This window comes from Pleurodeles waltl, chromosome 6, assembly GCF_031143425.1.
Source record: "Pleurodeles waltl isolate 20211129_DDA chromosome 6, aPleWal1.hap1.20221129, whole genome shotgun sequence".
NCBI classification, from domain to species: domain Eukaryota; kingdom Metazoa; phylum Chordata; class Amphibia; order Caudata; family Salamandridae; genus Pleurodeles; species Pleurodeles waltl.
This window is the reverse complement of record NC_090445.1, coordinates 112,835,301-112,854,534: the sequence shown is the minus strand read 5'-3', so window position 1 is coordinate 112,854,534 and position 19,234 is coordinate 112,835,301. Positions and strand designations below refer to the sequence as shown.

Below are 19,234 nucleotides of genomic sequence, written 5' to 3'. Positions count from 1 at the left end.
TCTGATCTCTGCTGGAATTGTGTGGATCCTCCAACACAGGTGGTGGTTCTGAGTGATTCTCTCTGCCTTCTGTCCAATTTGGGAGACAGAGGCCCTTGCCTCTCCCTGCAGGATGGAATCCCTGTACATCGTGACACTTGCAACAACAGTGACTTGTTGACTCCTGCTTTGAGGGCTCTTCAGGCTCCAAGCAGCCTCGGCTTCCAGCAGTTCATCCTTGCAAGGGCAGTTTCCTCTCTGCTGCGCCAGTGACGTGGGACTCCTCTAGGTGTGGTGACTGGGCCTCACTGCAACTTACTGTGCCTGCTGCCAGTGGGTTGCCTGTGGGGGTTACGGTTGCTTCTGCTGGCTCTCCTGACTGCTGAGGGTCAGCCCAGACTCACCTCCAGGGGTCGAGTCCCCTGGACCTTGCTGGTCCTTTTCAGCTCTGCAAATCCCCTTCTGCCCAGATTTGCACTTGTCAAGGTTAGTTAATGGTCCTCCTGACCACTGACACGTCTGTGACCCAGCGACCAGCGTGGGACTGCTTCTGCATGACTTCAGGGACTCCTCTGCAGCTCCTGGGCTCCACAGCTGACCTTCATCTTCCACCGGCGACCCAGATCTTCTCCCACAGAAGTGTGGGCAGTGGTTCCTGCCCCACCTGGACACTGCATGTACTGGACTCTGTCCGCCTTCTTTTGCAGGTCCTCTTCATCATGAATCCACTGTTGGGTATTACTGGGCTGGTTCTGTTCTTGCAAACTTCCTTTTCCAAGTCCCCTTGTTAGTCTATGGGAAGACCACATAACTTACCTCTGCTCTTCTGGTCGCTGGGGTTCATCTAGGTGCTCACCTCTTGGAGTCCAAGTTCTCCCAGCTCCCTACTCACTACTCCACATCCTTGAGTGGGTGACCTAACTTTGCATTCCACTGTTTTAGTGTATGGTTTGGCCCCTCTATAGGGCCCTAGCTATTTCGGCTATTTATTACCAATGTTTGTTGTTTTTCTAAGCTAATTCCTTGTACTTACTGTGTATATATAGTGTATACTTACCTCCGGTTAGGGGTCTGCCTATAGTAATCTAGTTCAGCATTACTGTAATAAAGTACCTTTATTTTTTAAACACTGTGAGATTCCTTTCATGTGAGATAAATTGTGTGACTACTGTGGTATTGCAAGTGCTTTACACTCCTCCTAGATAAGTCTTGGCTGCTCACCACAGCTTTCACTATAGAGCCCTGGCTTCCTAGACACTGTTCACTAACTAATAAGGGTTGCCTGGACCTGGTATAAGGTGTAAACACCATAGGTGTCCACCACACACCAGGCCAGCCTTCCTACAAGGGGAATCTCTCCAACATGGTCCAGATCTCGGAGGGTACTGCAAAAGATCTGTAGTGGTGGCTGACGAACCCCGGTTGGGCCAGCAGCAGACCCCTCTCCCTTTCCTAACCAGAACTTACAGTAGTGACAGTTGTGTCACTCCTGGGTTGGGGCGGCCATCTGGGAGAGTTGGAGATCAAAGGACTCTGGTCTCTGCTGGAATCCAGAATCAACATCAACCTGGTGGAGCTCCAGATGATCCTGCGGGCATTGAAAGCCTTTCTCCATCAAGCAAAGGCTAGTGCAGGTGTTCGTTGACAACAAAACTGCCATGTGGAGCTCCACCCTCCTGTATACTTTTCCACCAATACCACTCCTGCCCAGAGTTCTCAAGAAGATCAGGAATGACAGGCCCTAAGTTATTCTTGTGGCTCTGTGTTGGGCATGGAGAGTCTGGAATTCCGACTTGTTGAGCATGACATCGGTCCTCCAATCAAGCTGCTTCTTCAAATGCATCTTCTGTTGCAGCAACCGGGATGGTTTCAGCACCTGAACCTCTGCACCCTATACCTTTATGCGTGGAGATTGAGCAGCAACAGTTGAAAGCTTTCAACCTTCCTTCCGAAGTCTGTGAAGTTATACTGACAGCCAGACGTTTCTCCACCAAGTCGGTATATGCCTGCCGTTGGGATACGTTAGTGACATGGTGGGATTCGAACAACATCAACCTCCTTTCTGCACCTTCACCCAAGGTTCTTCTGCGCGCTCTATCGATAGCCCAACAGGAACTCTGCTGTGGGCACAGTTAAAGGTTATCTTTCAGCCAATTTTGCAGTTGCCAGCCAAGCTTCCTCATGTAAGTCATCTGTTGTGGCTAGGTTTCGTAAAGTTTTGCTATATGTTTCCCCCCAGTCATTCATCATGACCCAGTGGGATCTGAATCTTGTCCTCACCTTCTTGATGTATGCACCCTTTGAGCCTCTGCACAATTGCCGTCTTAAGCTTTTGGCCATCACAACTGCCTATCTAGTGGCCATAACGTCGGTCAGGAAGGTCAGCGAATTGCAGGCACTCTCAGCACACCCTCCCTACAGCACCTTCTATCCCGACGAGCTGCTCCTCCCAACACCTGCTTCCTTTCTTCCAAAGATTGACACTCCGTTTTATGTAGGCAAGAACATCACCCTGCCTACCTTCTTTGCTCTGCCTTACCCCTCAAATGAGGAGACACTCCACCATCTGGACCTAAAACATGTTGTCATTCAACCTTGACCTCACAAAAGAGTTCTGGGTGGATGATCAACTCTTCATGGGGTATGTAGGAGCTAAAAAATAGGAAGGCTGTGCAGAAATAAACCATGTCAAGATGGATGCTCTGCATCAAGATCTGCTAAACACTGGCCAAGAAGCAACCCTTGGAGGGTTTGCATGCTCATTCTACCAGTGCTAAGGCTGCAACCACTGCGTTAGCCCGCAGAGTTTCTGTCCTGGACATCTGTCAGGCAGCAACGTAGGCATCTTTGCGCACATTTGCAGAACACTACCGTCTGGAAGTCAGGTCGGTCATGATGGGCACTTTGCCCATTCAGTCCTACAGGATCATTTGATTTTAAAATGGATTTACAGACCCTCCTCTGGGGAGGCATTGCTTGGGTGTCTATTCTAAGGAAAAGAATCTGCAGCTAGAAGTATTTATCAGATGAACAAGTTACTTACCTTCGGTAACGCCTTACCTGGTAAAGATTCTGTCCACTGCAGATTCCTTACAGACTCTCCCATCCTCTCTGCTCTGCAAGCTGATTGCAGTATGAGGGACACCCTTCTCAGGGCCTAGGTTTTTTCACACCAGTGGTCAGTTCTCATTGTGGCTCTGATCTCCTGGCGTGGAAAGTCACGAAAGTAACTGATGTCAAAGCACCAGGGTGGTGCCCAGTGCTTAATTTGTAAATAAAAACGTGCCAGTGCTCAAAGCCCTCCTCTTAAGCATACGGCTGCTGCAATTAAATTTGCGAACACGGAATACTAAGGCAGCGTAATCCTGAAGCCCTCTCAGGCCTCTTCAATCCATTTAAAGCCACTCCCTGCCCCCTCAGCTCACTCTTGCAGCTTTCTGCTTTCCCCCGTTGTGACGCCTTTTCATTTTTCTCTTCCTCTGTCTTTCACATGTGTGTCTTTTGCTCGCAGTAAATGCTTGAGGCAGAAAAATAAGCGCTGGCCTTCAAAAATAAGTGCCGGTGCTCCGCACCGGAAACAACAAGCACAAATTAAGCACTAGTGGTGCCTATATAGGAACCACGCTCATCACTTCCAGCTTGGACAATGCAGAGTTGCACAACACCACCTGCAGGCGTACAGGGACAGTGCTCAGAAATCCTCCAAATCCAGTCTGACACCTGGAGATTATTCTAAGGTAAGAAATCTGCAGCTAGATAGTCTGTACCAGATAAGGTGTTACCAAAGGTAAGTAACTCGTTATTTTTAACAATTAAATTTCAAGTCCCTTTGTCACTGCCTGCTTCAGCTCATCTGAGGTTCCAGGGACATGACACACTCTACCAAAAGCCCCTACAATGTAAAGAGATTTCAGCCATTTTGGATGAGTCATTACCTCAGCTATGTTTCAGTTCACTCCTCTCCAGACAAAGACCCTTCTCAGCTCTGCTGAGCTCTTTTTGACACCTATAAGTGGATTTTGTCTCCTGGTTTAATCTGATGGTTTAGTGCAAAGCTAGAGGAGGGGAACTTATGAAGTCTTACATATTCTTGAGAACGATGAGAGAATTGCACACTTCCAAGTGTTGTAAAATTTGAATGTGGAAGGTTTTGGCACAGATAGAGACTGCTACCACACCCTTTGGACGTTCTCGAAGTATTATGGGGTTTCAAAGGGAGAAAACACAGTTCTATTCAAATCATGAAAACGTACGGTCTCCCTGCTGCCCTGTTGTCACGATGAAGCCTTTGCTTTTTTCAGGAGCAGCAGGCCCTGGTGTATCAGATGATGCAGCAGATTCAGCAGCGCCGGGAGCTCCAGCGCCTCCACATGGCAGGAGCCGGCCAACTGCCCCTCGCCAACCTCTTGACATCCACCACCACACCTCTGCTTCATCCTGCCAGCAGCCTTATGACATCTACCACAGCCCCGACTCTGATCGCCGGCAGCAGTTTAATGGCGTCACCTGGCCACCCTGGCAACAGTATGATGACATCAGTGGCGGCCGGCCCGCCTGCTCTAACGGCACAGATCAACCCATTCTTGAGTCTGCCTGGGGACAGCAGCGCCCAGAAGGTGGCGGTGAGTATTATAATGCAGGTCTTTATCCCCCTCCTTGCATGTACAAGGCCACGCTTTCTATAGTTCTTTTTGCACCGTGAAATCAGGACGGTCCATAGTCAAGAGAAGTACCCTCCATAAGTTGCATTTAAATCCATTGTATATTAACATTTGAAGTATGTATAATCATATGACGTGCACACTCCTGCCATCTAGCATTTGGGCTTTGTGGATGATTTGTTAAATAGTGTTCGATGGCATGTGTAGCTGCAGATACACATGTTGTGCATAGTCCGCCGTCTGGTGTTGGGTCGGAGTGTTACAAGTTGTTTTTCTTCAAAGAAGTCTTTTCGAGTCACGAGACCGAGGGACTCCTCCTCCTTTGTTCCATTGCGCATGGGCGTCGACTCCATGTTAGATTGTTTTTTTTCCGCCATCGGGTTCGGACGTGTTCCTTTTCGCTCCGGGTTTCGGGACGGAAAGATAGTCAAAACTTTGGAAAACTACGTCGGTATTGTTTCGGTCGGTATCGGGTTAGAATAGAATCGACACCGAATCGTGAAGAGCTCCGGTAGCCCTTCGGGGTAATTTCGATCCCCCGTCGGGGCCTGGTCGGCCCGACCGCGTGTAAGATCGACACTGATGGAACGGACCCCGTTCCGATTCTGTCCTAAATGCCACAATAAATATCCATATACAGACCAACATTTGGTCTGTAACCTGTGCCTGTTGCCCGAGCACAGGGAAGAGACGTGTGAGGCCTGTCGTGCGTTTCGGTCCCGAAAAACGCTCCGTGACCGGCGAGCCAGAAGATTGCAGATGGCGGCCACACCAACAGGACACCGAGGGTTCGAGGAACATGGAGAAGAAGAGGAAGCCTTCTCCATTCATGAATCGGACTCGGAAGAATTCAACGTCAAAGAAACCGTGAGTAAGACGTCGAAGCAAGCACCACACAAGAAAACAGACAAGGCCCAGGGGACGCCACTGCCAACAGGCCATGGCTCAACCCATAAAGTAGGTGACCGTCCATCGGCACCGAAAAAGGCCGAACCGGTGCCGAGATCGTCCGACTCCGGTCGAGACACAGGCACGCAGCAATCTCGGGACCGAGACAGTGCTGCCGAAAAAGATCAACGCCGAGACAGCGGAACCGAAGCTGCTCGACGCAGAGACAGCGGCACCGAGGATGATCGACGCCGAGAAGGCTCGACTCCGAAAAAGAGGAAATTCTCCTCGGAGCCGAAAAAAAGCCAAGACACAGTTTCGGTGCCAAAACGACCGGCAACCGAACCGACTGCCAGCTCGTATTCAGAGGAACAATCACTGTCCTCTCAAATGCGCAAACACAGATTTGAGGAAGAGTTGCAGACCACTGACGTGGACCATACACAAAAGCGGATCTTCATACAAAGTGGGACTGGGAAAATCAGCACCCTTCCCCCAATCAGGAGAAAAAGGAGACTCGAGTTCCAACAGGAACAAACACCACAAACAAAAGTGGTTAAAAAGGTAACCCCGCCACCCTCTCCTCCACCTGTGACTCATATATCACCGGCACAGACTCCGTCACATTCACCGGCTCATACCACCATGAGCCAAGATGACCAAGACGCTTGGGACCTGTACGACGCCCCAGTATCAGACAATAGTCCTGAGTCGTACCCTACCAAGCCCTCACCACCTGAGGACAGCACAGCGTATGCACAGGTGGTAGCTAGGGCAGCAGAGTTCCATAACGTGTCGTTACACGCAGAACCTGTCGAGGATGACTTCCTTTTCAACACCCTCTCTTCCACCCATAGCACCTACCAAAGCCTGCCTATGCTTCCAGGAATGCTAAGGCACGCAAAGCAGATCTTCAAAGACCCTGTCAAGAGTAGAGCGATAACTGCAAGGGTGGAGAAGAAATATAAAGCACCGCCCACGGACCCTACTTTTATCACCTCACAGCTGCCACCAGATTCAGTCGTGGTAGGGGCAGCTCGCAAGAGAGCCAACTCGCACACATCAGGCGAGGCACCACCTCCGGATAAGGAGAGCCGCAAGTTCGACGCAGCTGGGAAAAGGGTCGCAGTACAAGCTGCAAACCAGTGGCGCATCGCCAACTCTCAGGCGCTCCTAGCGCGATATGATAGAGCCCATTGGGACGAGATGCAGCATCTCATCGAGCATCTACCCAAGGAATTTCAAAAACGGGCAAAACAAGTGGTTGAGGAGGGACAAAACATCTCCAATAACCAAATACGCTCCTCTATGGACGCAGCGGACACAGCTGCAAGAACAATAAATACCGCAGTAACCATTAGAAGGCACGCATGGTTGCGCACATCTGGCTTTAAACCGGAAATACAGCAAGCGGTGCTCAATATGCCGTTCAATGAACAACAATTGTTTGGTCCCGAAGTCGACACAGCAATTGAGAAATTGAAAAAGGACACTGACACAGCCAAGGCCATGGGCGCACTCTATTCCCCGCAGGGCAGAGGCACTTTCGGCACCTTCCGCAAAACAACCTTCAGAGGGGGGTTTCGGGGTCAAGCCACACAAGCCGGTACCTCACAATCAACACCGTCTACATTCCAGGGACAGTACCAAAGGGGAGGCTTTCGGGGCCAGTACAGAGGAGGACAATTCCCTAGAAACCGGGGAAAATTTCAAAGTCCAAAAACCCCTCCAACCAAACAGTGACTCACAAGTCACTCAACCCCTTCACACAACACCAGTGGGGGGAAGACTAAGTCAGTTTTACAAATCTTGGGAGGAGATAACAACAGACACTTGGGTCTTAGCAATTATCCGACATGGTTATTGCATAGAATTTCTCCAACTCCCTCCAGATGTCCCACCAAAAACACAGAATATGTCCAAACAACATCTAAACCTTCTAGAACTGGAAGTTCAAGCATTACTGCAAAAGGACGCAATAGAATTGGTACCATGTACACAAAAAAACACGGGAGTTTACTCACTGTACTTGCTAATACCAAAAAAGGACAAAACACTGAGACCAATCCTAGATCTCAGAACACTAAACACCTACATCAAATCAGACCACTTTCACATGGTCACGCTACAAGACGTGTTACCACTGCTAAAGCAACAAGACTACATGACAACCTTAGATCTAAAGGATGCGTATTTCCACATACCGATACATCCCTCGCACAGGAAATACCTAAGGTTCGTATTCAAAGGAATACATTACCAATTCAAAGTGTTGCCGTTCGGTATAACAACCGCACCAAGAGTATTTACAAAATGTCTGGCAGTAGTAGCTGCACACATCAGAAGGCAGCAAATACACGTATTCCCGTACCTAGACGATTGGCTAATCAAGACCAACTCCCTAACAAAGTGTTCACACCACACGGATTATGTCATACAAACCCTCCACAAACTCGGTTTCTCCATCAACTATACAAAATCTCACATTCTGCCGTGCAGAACACAGCAATACTTAGGAGCAACAATCAACACAACAAAGGGAATAGCCACTCCAAGTCCACAAAGGGTTCAAAATTTTCACAAGGTTATACAAGCCATGTATCCAACACAAAAGATACAGGCAAAGATGGTATTAAAACTCCTAGGCATGATGTCCTCATGCATAGCCATTGTCCCAAACGCAAGACTGCACATGAGGCCCTTACAACAGTGCCTAGCATCACAATGGTCACATGCACAGGGTCACCTTCTAGATCTGGTGTTGATAGACCGCCAAACATACATCTCGCTTCTATGGTGGAACAGTATAAATTTAAACAAGGGGCGGCCTTTCCAAGACCCAGTGCCACAATACGTGATAACAACAGATGCTTACATGACAGGGTGGGGAGCACACCTCAGTCAACACACCATCCAAGGACAATGGGACGTACATCAAACAAAGCTGCATATAAATCACCTCGAATTGTTAGCAGTATTCCTAGCGTTGAAAGCATTCAACCCATCATAACCCACAAATACATTCTTGTCAAAACAGACAACATGACAACAATGTATTATCTAAACAAACAAGGGGGAACACACTCGACACAGCTGTGCCTCCTGGCACAAAAGATATGGCAATGGGCAATTCACAACCACATTCGCCTAATAGCACAATTTATTCCAGGGATCCAAAATCAACTAGCAGACAATCTCTCTCGAGATCACCAACAGGTCCACGAATGGGAGATTCACCCCCAAATTCTAAACACTTACTTCAAGATTTGGGGAACACCTCAAATAGACCTATTTGCAACAAAAGAGAACGCAAAATGCCAAAACTTCGCATCCAGGTACCCACACAGGCAGTCTCAAGGCAATGCTCTATGGATGAACTGGTCAGGGATATTTGCGTACGCTTTTCCCCCTCTCCCTCTCCTTCCATATCTAGTAAACAAATTGAGTCAAAACAAACTCAAATTCATACTAGTAGCACCAACATGGGCAAGACAACCTTGGTACACAACACTACTAGACCTGTCAGTAGTACCCCATGTCAAGTTACCCAACAGGCCAGATCTGTTAACTCAACACAAACAACAGATCAGGCATCCAAACCCAGCATCGCTGAATCTAGCAATCTGGCTCCTGAAATCCTAGAATTCGGACATTTAAACCTCACACAAGAATGTATGGAAGTCATAAAACAAGCTAGAAGACCATCCACTAGACACTGCTACGCAAGCAAATGGAAAGATTTGTTTGCTACTGCCATAATAAGCAAGTTCAACCATTACATGCATCTCCAAAGGATGTAGTGGGATACTTACTACATTTACAGAAATCAAATCTAGCCTTCTCTTCCATAACAATACACCTCGCAGCAATATCTGCATACCTGCAGATTACCCATTCAACTTCACTATTTAGGATACCTTCATTAAGGCGTTTATGGAAGGCCTAAAAAGAATTATACCACCAAGAACACCACCTGTTCCTTCATGGAACCTCAACATCGTCTTAACAAGACTCATGGGCCCACCTTTTGAACCCATGCACTCTTGCGAAATGCAATTCTTAACGTGGAAGGTTGCATTTCTCATTGCCATCACATCTCTAAGAAGAGTAAGTGAAATTCAGGCGTTTACTATACAAGAACCTTTTATTCAAATACACAAAAATAAGGTAGTCCTAAGAACCAATCCTAAATTTTTACCAAAAGTTATTTCACCGTTCCACTTAAATCAAACGGTAGAACTACCAGTGTTCTTCCCACAGCCAGACTCAGTAGCTGAAAGGGCACTACATACATTAGACATCAGAAGAGCATTAATGTACTACATTGACAGAACAAAAGAAATTAGGAAAACAAAACAACTGTTTATTGCATTTCAAAAACCTCATACAGGAAACCCAATATCAAAACAAGGTATAGCCAGATGGATAGTTACGTGCATCCAAACCTGCTACCTCAAAGCAAAGAGAGAGCTGCCCATTACACCAAGGGCACATTCAACCAGAAAGAAAGGCGCTACCATGGCCTTCCTAGGAAACATTCCAATGAACGAGATATGTAAGGCAGCCACATGGTCTACGCCTCACACATTTACTAAGCACTACTGTGTAGACGTGCTATCCGCACAACAAGCCACAGTGGGTCAAGCCGTACTAAGAACTTTATTTCAGACTACTTCCACTCCTACAGGCTGAGCCACCGCTTTTTGGGAGATAACTGCTTACTAGTCTATGCACAACATGTGTATCTGCAGCTACACATGCCATTGAACTGAAAATGTCACTTACCCAGTGTACATCTGTTCGTGGCATTAGTCGCTGCAGATTCACATGTGCCCACCCGCCTCCCCGGGAGCCTGTAGCCGTTTGGAAGTTATCTTCAACATTTGTACATTTGTAAATATATTACTTAAACCTTATTTGGTACATACTTATCCAATCCATTGCATGGGCACTATCACTAACATACACAACTCCTACCTCACCCTCTGCGGGGAAAACAATCTAACATGGAGTCGACGCCCATGCGCAATGGAACAAAGGAGGAGGAGTCCCTCGGTCTCGTGACTCGAAAAGACTTCTTCGAAGAAAAACAACTTGTAACACTCCGACCCAACACCAGACGGCGGACTATGCACAACATGTGAATCTGCAGCGATCTGTATCTCTATCGCTCTTGCGTCACCTGCCCTTGTCACTCCATTCAAATGTTTTTTCATTTCTACTCCCACCCTCCTACAAAGTCTATTATTTACATGCACCTTCTCTGCTGGATTTTCAACCTCCTTCTGTTTACTCCCACATTCTGCTAACAGTTTATTTTACCTTTGTTTTTCAGAGAGGGAACGAGAAAGGTGGGCTTGTAAGCCAAGACAAGGGTTAAGTCCTGACTAGAAGCCGACGCTGGTGTTTGGCAAGAAAGCCGCTGTCAGAAGGGCCATCCCACCCACTCTCTTGGTCCTGAAGAAATAAGTAGCACTCAGGAAAAATGACCGCAAGAAGGCTGCTGTGAGCAACTGCCAAAATCTTTTCCCTGGGGATGTGGGCAGGGCTGGGGTGTGGTAAGGGGCAAAGGATCAACCTGGCTCACTGGGGGCCACTAAGAAGAGAGGCAGCCTGCCACAAAAGTCACTTCTGTCTGGCAGAACTGGAGCTTCAGGTTCAAGGTCTGCATACTTGGAAGCAAGAACTTGAAAGGAAGACACGAGTTTTGGGTGCACAAAATGTCTGCTGGCCATCACCTTGTGCTCAAGATTTGGACTAGAACCTTCACACGATACGGGTGATGAACTGGACATGAAGGAAGCTGATCATACCCAACAGCTTGGGAATGGGGAGGGTATGGAAGGGGATTTATTTAGGGGACTTGTGGGAGCTTGGGGCAGAAATGGTAATACATCTGTGGTGGGAGGTGGCTATTATTATAGTTCATATTACAACAACTCGGCCTATAGTCTGTAATCTTTAATTGACTTATTACAACCTATGACTGTCCAAAGCTTTTCAGACAAACAAAAAAAATCGGTCAGACTGGAAAGGACAAACTTCAAGGTGTCTTACATAAGAAGGGAGCAGCAGGCACTGTGCTGTAAGACTCGTTTAAGGTCCTACTCTGTGCTTGTTTTAATGGTGGTGATTTGTGCCTTTCACTTCCTTCCAGGGTCTGGAGTCCCATCACGATCTAAAGCTGAACTATGTCCTAACTGGTATCCACGTTCTCAAAGCCCTGGGTTTACGGATTGATCAGAAAGCCATGGCGAGCATAGCTTTTATTTTGGGAAACAAACCCCATGTTTGGGTATTCCTCAAAGGGATCATGATGTGGTACAGTGATGTGTGTAAATCCAAGCTCAGGAAATGAATATGAACTAAATGTTAAAGCCGTGGACAGAGAGAGAGATATGCACTAGTTAAGTAAACTACAGGCTGTTGTTCGTCACAAAAGATGCAAGTGTAGCACAAACGAGAAACTGGGCTACTTTTCCTGATTGATGAGGCAGAGCTACATGGCTTCTTTATCTAGGGAGTAGGCCACTTAGTGGTTTTAAACCTGGTTTCCTTCAGTTATTCTGAGGCTGATGAGTTGTCTCAGTGGAGTCATCCTTATGGATATTCCCCACTCTGATATCTTCATTGGAGATTCAACTATAGACTTCAGACCTAGAGTGTATTGCCCAAGACAACCGCCAGGCAATGCTCATGAATGTGACTGTGAGGCGCAACCCAGGTTTTCATCCCTAATGGAGAACCCAGACCCTGCTTATGGTGGTGACTGGTGCAATGAATAGCAGGGCTATATCCTATATAGATGTCTGAGTGCCAGCTTCTTCTGGAATAGATGAGGGGAATGTTACGGCTGTATATCATATGGTGATCCTATTCACTACTTCCTATTTTGAGGCATAAGGCTAGTCTTATAGGGAAGAAGGTAGCTGGTCACCTGTGGCTATAAATAAGTGAAATACCAACCGCATATCCTTTCTGGATATCTCTAAAGCACATATGATCTATACCAACAGACGATGCCACATGTTAATGATAGCAGCCGAAGAGCTCATAAGGTGTGACTTGTGGGGACCATGGACAAGCAAGGATTCTTATAATTATGCTTTTGATGGTATAAAGAAAATGCTCAAAGTTCCCAGGGAGCATGGCTATGGAAGTCTAAGGCCTTGTTTACTTGTACAGGTATTAAAATAAAATGAATTTATTTTTATTTATATAGCACAAACCACATAAACTTCCGGTAAAGTACACAAAGTCCTTTCAAAGTATGGGAGACACCCCTGGTCTTCATTTCATTTTGGTATCCCATTCTGCAGAGAGCTCAGTGAATTTGTAAAGTCCTTGGTGAGGCTTAGGAGAGGAGATGTGGGGAGGCGGGTCAAAGTAGATTTGTGGTCCTATAGAAAACCCAGAAATCTGGGGATGTCCTCGAAGGCACAGCATACATTCTGAGGTTGCCATAGAGATCTAAGTGGCTTTGTGGTGATCAGTTGCTAAAGTTGGATGTCACTTCAGTGCTCATTTTGTCTTTAGACACTATGCCTAGATCTCTATCCTGATGATAGGATATTATTTAGCTCCTTCTCATGGCTCCTTTCTCCCCCCTGTAATTGATCACATAGTCTCTGGACCATTGTCCCACAGACCTTTGCACAATGAGTGTGAATCTTGGCTCCCATCAATGGAAACCCAAAGCGTGCGTGTGTTAAAGTTTGCACTGGGGTAAATCTCACTTTACCTGTCTTCAATGCTGATGTCTCTCTCGGGTTGTGCAGATAGCTGTGATCTTTTTACTTTGATCGTTTTGTTAAAAAAATTAAGAAAATGTGTATATTTTGGCTATCGAGGTAATGTAGCATAGTTCTCTATTTTTGCCACTGCTGCTTGATTGACTGTTCCTCCTGTTTTGAATTAGATTTATGGTCATCACAACTTTGTAATATGGTAAACTTTTAAATTAACTGAAGAGGATAAAAAAAAAAAAACACAAATGCATCATCAAGTAACTTTGACCTCTCAGATCTGTGTAAAAATGTAATTGTTTTGTTTTTTATTTTTATTTTGAAATTCCTGGTTTTTAATTTCTTGTTGGGAGCTGGAAAGTAATGGAGTTAAGTATTGTACATGAGAGGGGTATAGATGAGAAAGGGAGCAAAGGCACTTGGGGGTCGCTGGTCAGACCTCAACTTGCAGAAGAATTCATAGAACACACTGGAGCGACCTGTCTGATGACTGTTAAAAAGTGTTTGTACCTTTTTTAATGACTTGATTTTGTAAGAGATGTGTTTAACTTCATCCTCAGAGTTTATAATGGAGGAGGAGGTGTAATGGAGAGAAAGTCTGGAGGCTAATGTGTTATAAAATATTAATATTGTATTGCTTTCACTTGTTATTCATGCTCAGCTTGCAATTTTGCAGTTTAGAAACACGTCTTTAACCAATTACCCAATCAACAATGATTTCAAGCAGTAGAACTTAGGGCCTGATTTACATCTTGGCGGTATTACCACCAAGCCGCCGCAGCAGCGGGCCCAAGAAAACCATCAAGTCGACAGTGTTCCACCCGCCTTATTTAGGCATTACATGCCTGCAGGGTGTATACTGGTGACGGAAGGAGCCTGTCCCTGGACCCAATGAACATTGTACAATTGCAGTGTCTATGGAATAGAGGTAATTCACTCACACCTCTACCACATACACACACGATTAATACTGTTGATTCTATAACCATATACATCACAACAACTAACAAAACTACATACTAAACTACACAAACACACAATGGTACAACTACACACATCACAACAACGCCCACCGCACAAAACTCAACTGAATGTTGCACACAGCAACACAACACACACAATATCAGACCCATATGCAAGTGGCACACATACTGACACAAAGACCCATATGCAAGTGGGACACATACTGACACAACCACACCACCCACTCCAGCTCCATCCACCACAACCAGCCAATTAAATCTCACACACACATACACGTACTGACTCACATGCCCAACTGGCAACACAACTTTACAGGTGCCCTTGCAACATGCACACAGGGACATAATTGACAAATGTGATTGTAACATCATTATGGTGCCAGTAGTCATTTGGCAAATGATACTGACTTGAGAATGACAGCTGTGAATGTGTGTGATATATGTCTTGTACCGGTTTGTCCCCATCCATGTCGGACATCATTGTTTCCCCAACATATACATGTCACAGTAATTTTTTAAAATTAATGTGACATGTACATGACCACAGTGGTCCCAAGCTAATGTGCAGTGACCACACAAAGGACACATGCAATGTGGGTCCCCTACCTTCAAGCCCGCATGGTGGGGCGAGGTTAGGTGGGTGTCGTATTTTCTCCATGGTCCACTGGCAGCAACGACAGAAGGTCATGTCCAGCCAACTCGGGTGCGGAGGTCGGACCGCCACAGTTGGCTTGGCAATAAGGCACCTCCAAATCTGCAGAGCGGAAAGGGTGGCTGGAGTCCCACCACCAGCCATTATTCCCAATGGCACCATCAATGGGGATAGGAATTCTTCGCAGAGTTGCCGTGTTTCAGGCAGTCTTTTATCTATGGGACCGCCAACATCTAAATCAGGTGGGCAGACCGCCGGGCTGGCGGGCGGGTTTTCAATCCAAAAAGTGGTGGCGGACCCAATACCGCCAAGATCTAAATCAGGCCCTTAATGTTGGCAACTAAGACCTGTTTTAGCTCCGTTTGGATTAATCATCATTATATCTCTTGTACTGCTAACAGACTCGTAATCTTCTGTTTTTCTTCCTCTGGCCTTCCTAGGACAAAGGAAAGCTGACAGTTGGTCATTGCTGTTTCTCCCTGAAAGTATACAAGTGGGTGCCGACTCAGATCAGGTCAGTAGTCAGGCCGCCTGATATCTGTAGGAAGCTGGCCATTTATATGGTATATAAATACCATGTAAAGGGTCCAGAGGTTCCCCAGTGAGTGGTCAGGGCTTGCTATGCAATCCCAAAGTGCTCTTTTTAGGGGTATTGTGGGGGAGCAACCTTAGGCTTAACACAGAGGAGTGCAAGACATTTACAAATACACACAATAGTTAATAAATGAGAGACAGGACTCAAGAAGGAAATCTACACCTATTTATTAAAATAGCAAGTATATTTATATATGTTTAGGCATCAGATAAAAATCGTTTAGATAATGTTTTTAAATAGAAATTCTCTTCACTTTAGAAAGTAGATACAGTGCAATTTCAGAGTTCTGCAATGTTATCCTATGGGAGGAAAAACAGGTTCTACAAATAGGCACTGTATGACGACTTACAAGACCATTGTCGGGGACTTAAGGTGAGTATTGAGCAAGGGTCAGGACCACACCAACAGGTCACTCTGGGGGGCACTGGGGAAGCTGGGTGCAGAGGTGTAGTACGGTGTTGGCTGCTCAGAGTATTTCAATGGAGAAAAAGGCTGCAGGGTCTGGCCAGGAGGCCAGCTGAAGACAAGCAACAGGAAGGTTACGAACGTGGGGTGCTTGGGGACGTAGGTGCAACTTTGATCCTCTTCTTCATGGGTCGGGTCGATGAGTGCAGAGGTGTCTTTTGGTGTTGGGGTTTGTGTCCGGGAGGACTCACGGTTGAGGGGCCGTGTGATCTGAGATTGCAGGCATCATCGGGGAGTCCAGGAGGGATGTAACTACAGTGGACTTGAGCTCAGGCTAGCTGGGGGACTTCGTTGACACCAAGAGCCCACTTAATCTCGGGCCAGAGGCGACCGGTGCAGTGGTTGGTTTAGGTGTCGGGTTTCTCTCACTACAGAGGCCGCGGGAGAAGGGGCTTCCCGGCAGAGGCTTCAGGCGACGTCGGTGAGTCCAGGAGGGGTAAAACCACGATTGACTCAAACTCTGGAGAGCCTTGTTGGAACCTGTGGTCCACTTCACCTCATGTCGGAGACAGCGGGTGCAGTGGTGGCTTCAGGTGTCTGGTCTTGGCGGTTCCAGAGGCTTCAGAGTCCCTTCTTTGGAAGTTTCTGGAGAACAAGTCCGCTGTTCACAGGAGGTCTTGAGTCTTTATTGAAGACACACAATCCTCCGGGTTTTTGGATTCACAAGGTGCAGATTTCGATGAGGGATGGAGACAGGACTGCAGGGTTGGTGCCAGGTCAGCAGCTTCTTTTCTCCTCATGTGCTGTTGCGGCTCTTCGGTTTCCTTGGTCTTCTTAGGGTGTCAGGATCTGCTTCTCTGGTGTCAGGGGCTCCACTAAATAATGAATTTAGGGGTGTTAGTGGTGTGTAGGGTAGTGGCCAGTGGGCTGCTGACCCTTGTAGTCACTACACCCCCTACATGACCACTTACTGTGGGAAGTTAGCATAGCTCTGTCCCAGAATTCCTAAGTATGCCACCACTGAGATGGCTATTTCAAAAAAATCATGTCCAGCTCACAGTAGCCCACCTTAGGGGTGGTACTAGCCTGTGGTGTCACGCCTACCTGGCTTGCTCATTTTTCCACCTGTCCTGGTGCCGAATGGTCTCTAAACTGGGGGGATGGCTTCCTCTCCTGTGAGGGGAGCCCGATTCACATTTCAAAGGCGACAGACCTTGAGGCTTTCTGCCTTAGGAAGGCTAATCAGCAGGTCATCCTGTGGGAGGGAATGTTACACCCTCTTCCCGGACAGGCTTTTGTTCTGGACCTCCTGAGAGCAGAGGTCTCTCACCCTGGCAGAAACTGATCAGCGAGCACACCAGAGGCTGGTAGGGCTTTAGGGGGACACCTCTAAGGTGCCCTCTGGGTGCACATATTGGTAAATCCAACACTGGCATCAGTGTGGGTTCACCAGTACGAGATGTTTGATACCAAACATCCCTATCTTCAGTGAAGTCATCATGTAGCTGGGGAACTCGTATTGACCACTGTCCAGCACATACAATTAAAATGGCTTCCCTGGTCACCTACTATGTCTAAGAATTGACAAACACATAGCAGGGGTATATCTGCTCATACAAATATGCCTTCACATTTAATATAATGCACCCTGTCTTAAGGCTATAAGGCCTGCTAGAGGGGTGACTTACATATATTGCATGCAGTGTAGGGACATGGTACACTGGGTGTGTGTCATGTTGTGTTTTGATTTTGTCTGCACCAAGACATGCAGCGTGCAGTGGCAGCCTGTCATGTGCTTGGTGAAGGGTGTCTGAGGGTTGTACAATTTGTGCTGCAGCCCTTAGTGACCCTCTTTAGTACCGTAGGTTCCAGGGGTACCATTTACCAGGGACTTATAGAGGGTGCTAAAGGGTTTGCTTATTAGGGGAAAAACTGTGCAGTTTGGAAAAAAGAGATCTGGCACTGGGAACCCAGTGCACTTTTAGACAAAATCACATCAGATACCAGGCAAAAAGTGTGGGGGAGGCATGTAAAAAAGAAGCCCTTTCCTGCAATATCAAACAGTAATCCATAATGCAGAAAATACGCACATCCAAGCTATGACACATATTACATCTATCCACCGCCTCGTGCCACCACCCCACCCCTCCCTAAAAACATTCAGCCATCTGGCCATATCATACCAAAGGTAATTGTTCATGAGCCATGAATTCATGACAGTTCAAATTGAAACAAAATATCAATAGAGCATCAGTGAGTGGTCGAGTAGGAGGGAAGGGATGGTAGAAGTGACAAAGAAACCGGGGGCGGCTAGTAAGATTTTTAAGTGATGGGGTGTAATTGACTTTTTTGAATGCCATGTGAGTGAACCCAATTTTTTACAATTCTGGAGGCAAAGAAATGATCATAGCACCAGGACCACTGAACACACTGAACTACCTTAAGAAAAACAATGAGTTAACTACAAACATGTATGAAAGTAACAAGCTGTGGATATTTGTACCTGGCAGACTAAAAAACAATGTAAGACTTGTTGTTATTCGTCAACCAGTAAGGGCAGCACAAAAAAACGATTCAAACCTTCAAAAGTCTCAATTTAGATGTTTTTATTTATCATAAAAGAAATCCTCAGATTCCTTCGCTCAAAACTCCAAATGTCTCCAAGAGTTAAATATTGACAGGGGATGTGGAATTTAGTAAAATATCAACTTGTCTTTGAGTCAGGTTGCTTTACAAATCTGGTTGTCCTGTACAAAATAAATCCACTTGCTCCTTTGGTGCCATGTAGTGCAGCAACAGATTATGGCAGCAACCTCATTATATAAAAGCTCTAATAATAGCCACTCCGATTATGCCGGTGCTCCTAATATAGAAAGGTTTGGATACTGGCAATTCTCTTCGCGGCATATTTATTAAGAAATAGTGCAGCAAGGTGACTTGCTGTGCTGCATGGTCTTTTGCCTGCTGTGGCGCACAATGTGCAGCCTAGCACCAACACAGACACCCTTGCACCATGGTGCTGGAAGGGGCACATTCCTGCAAAAAAACAATTCTGAGAGGCATGTTCTGCAGCACACATAGAAAGAGTATGTAAAGAGGGGAAATAAAAATATTTCTCCTAGTTACGGCTCACCTGGGGTGGCGTCGAATTTTGACTCATTCCCAGGTCTACCAGTAATGGAAAATCTGGGAATGCACCAAAATCCATGAGTGGATGTATGGGAACACTCCCCCTCCCCCCATTGAATGCCTTCAGTGGGCAGAGAAACGCAATGCAGCAATAACATTTTACAAAAACTATGTCAAAACAAGACACGCATTAATAA

General features: G+C 46.5%; 1 protein-coding gene across 3 annotated transcripts in view; it reads left to right on the top strand.

Annotated features, from left to right (window-relative positions):
- Positions 1-13,905, top strand: part of MLLT6 (MLLT6, PHD finger containing) — a 396,940-nt gene extending 383,035 nt beyond the window's left edge. For 2 of the 3 annotated variants that reach the window (XM_069237485.1, XM_069237483.1), the window contains 2 exons: positions 4,281-4,601; positions 10,864-13,905. In XM_069237485.1, coding sequence (XP_069093586.1) covers positions 4,281-4,601; positions 10,864-10,908 — 366 coding nt within the window. In that variant the 3' untranslated portion in view covers positions 10,909-13,905. The remainder of the gene's footprint in view (positions 1-4,280; positions 4,602-10,863) is intronic. The other variant, XM_069237484.1, reaches the window with a different exon arrangement.
- The last annotated feature ends 5,329 nt before the right edge of the window (positions 13,906-19,234 follow it).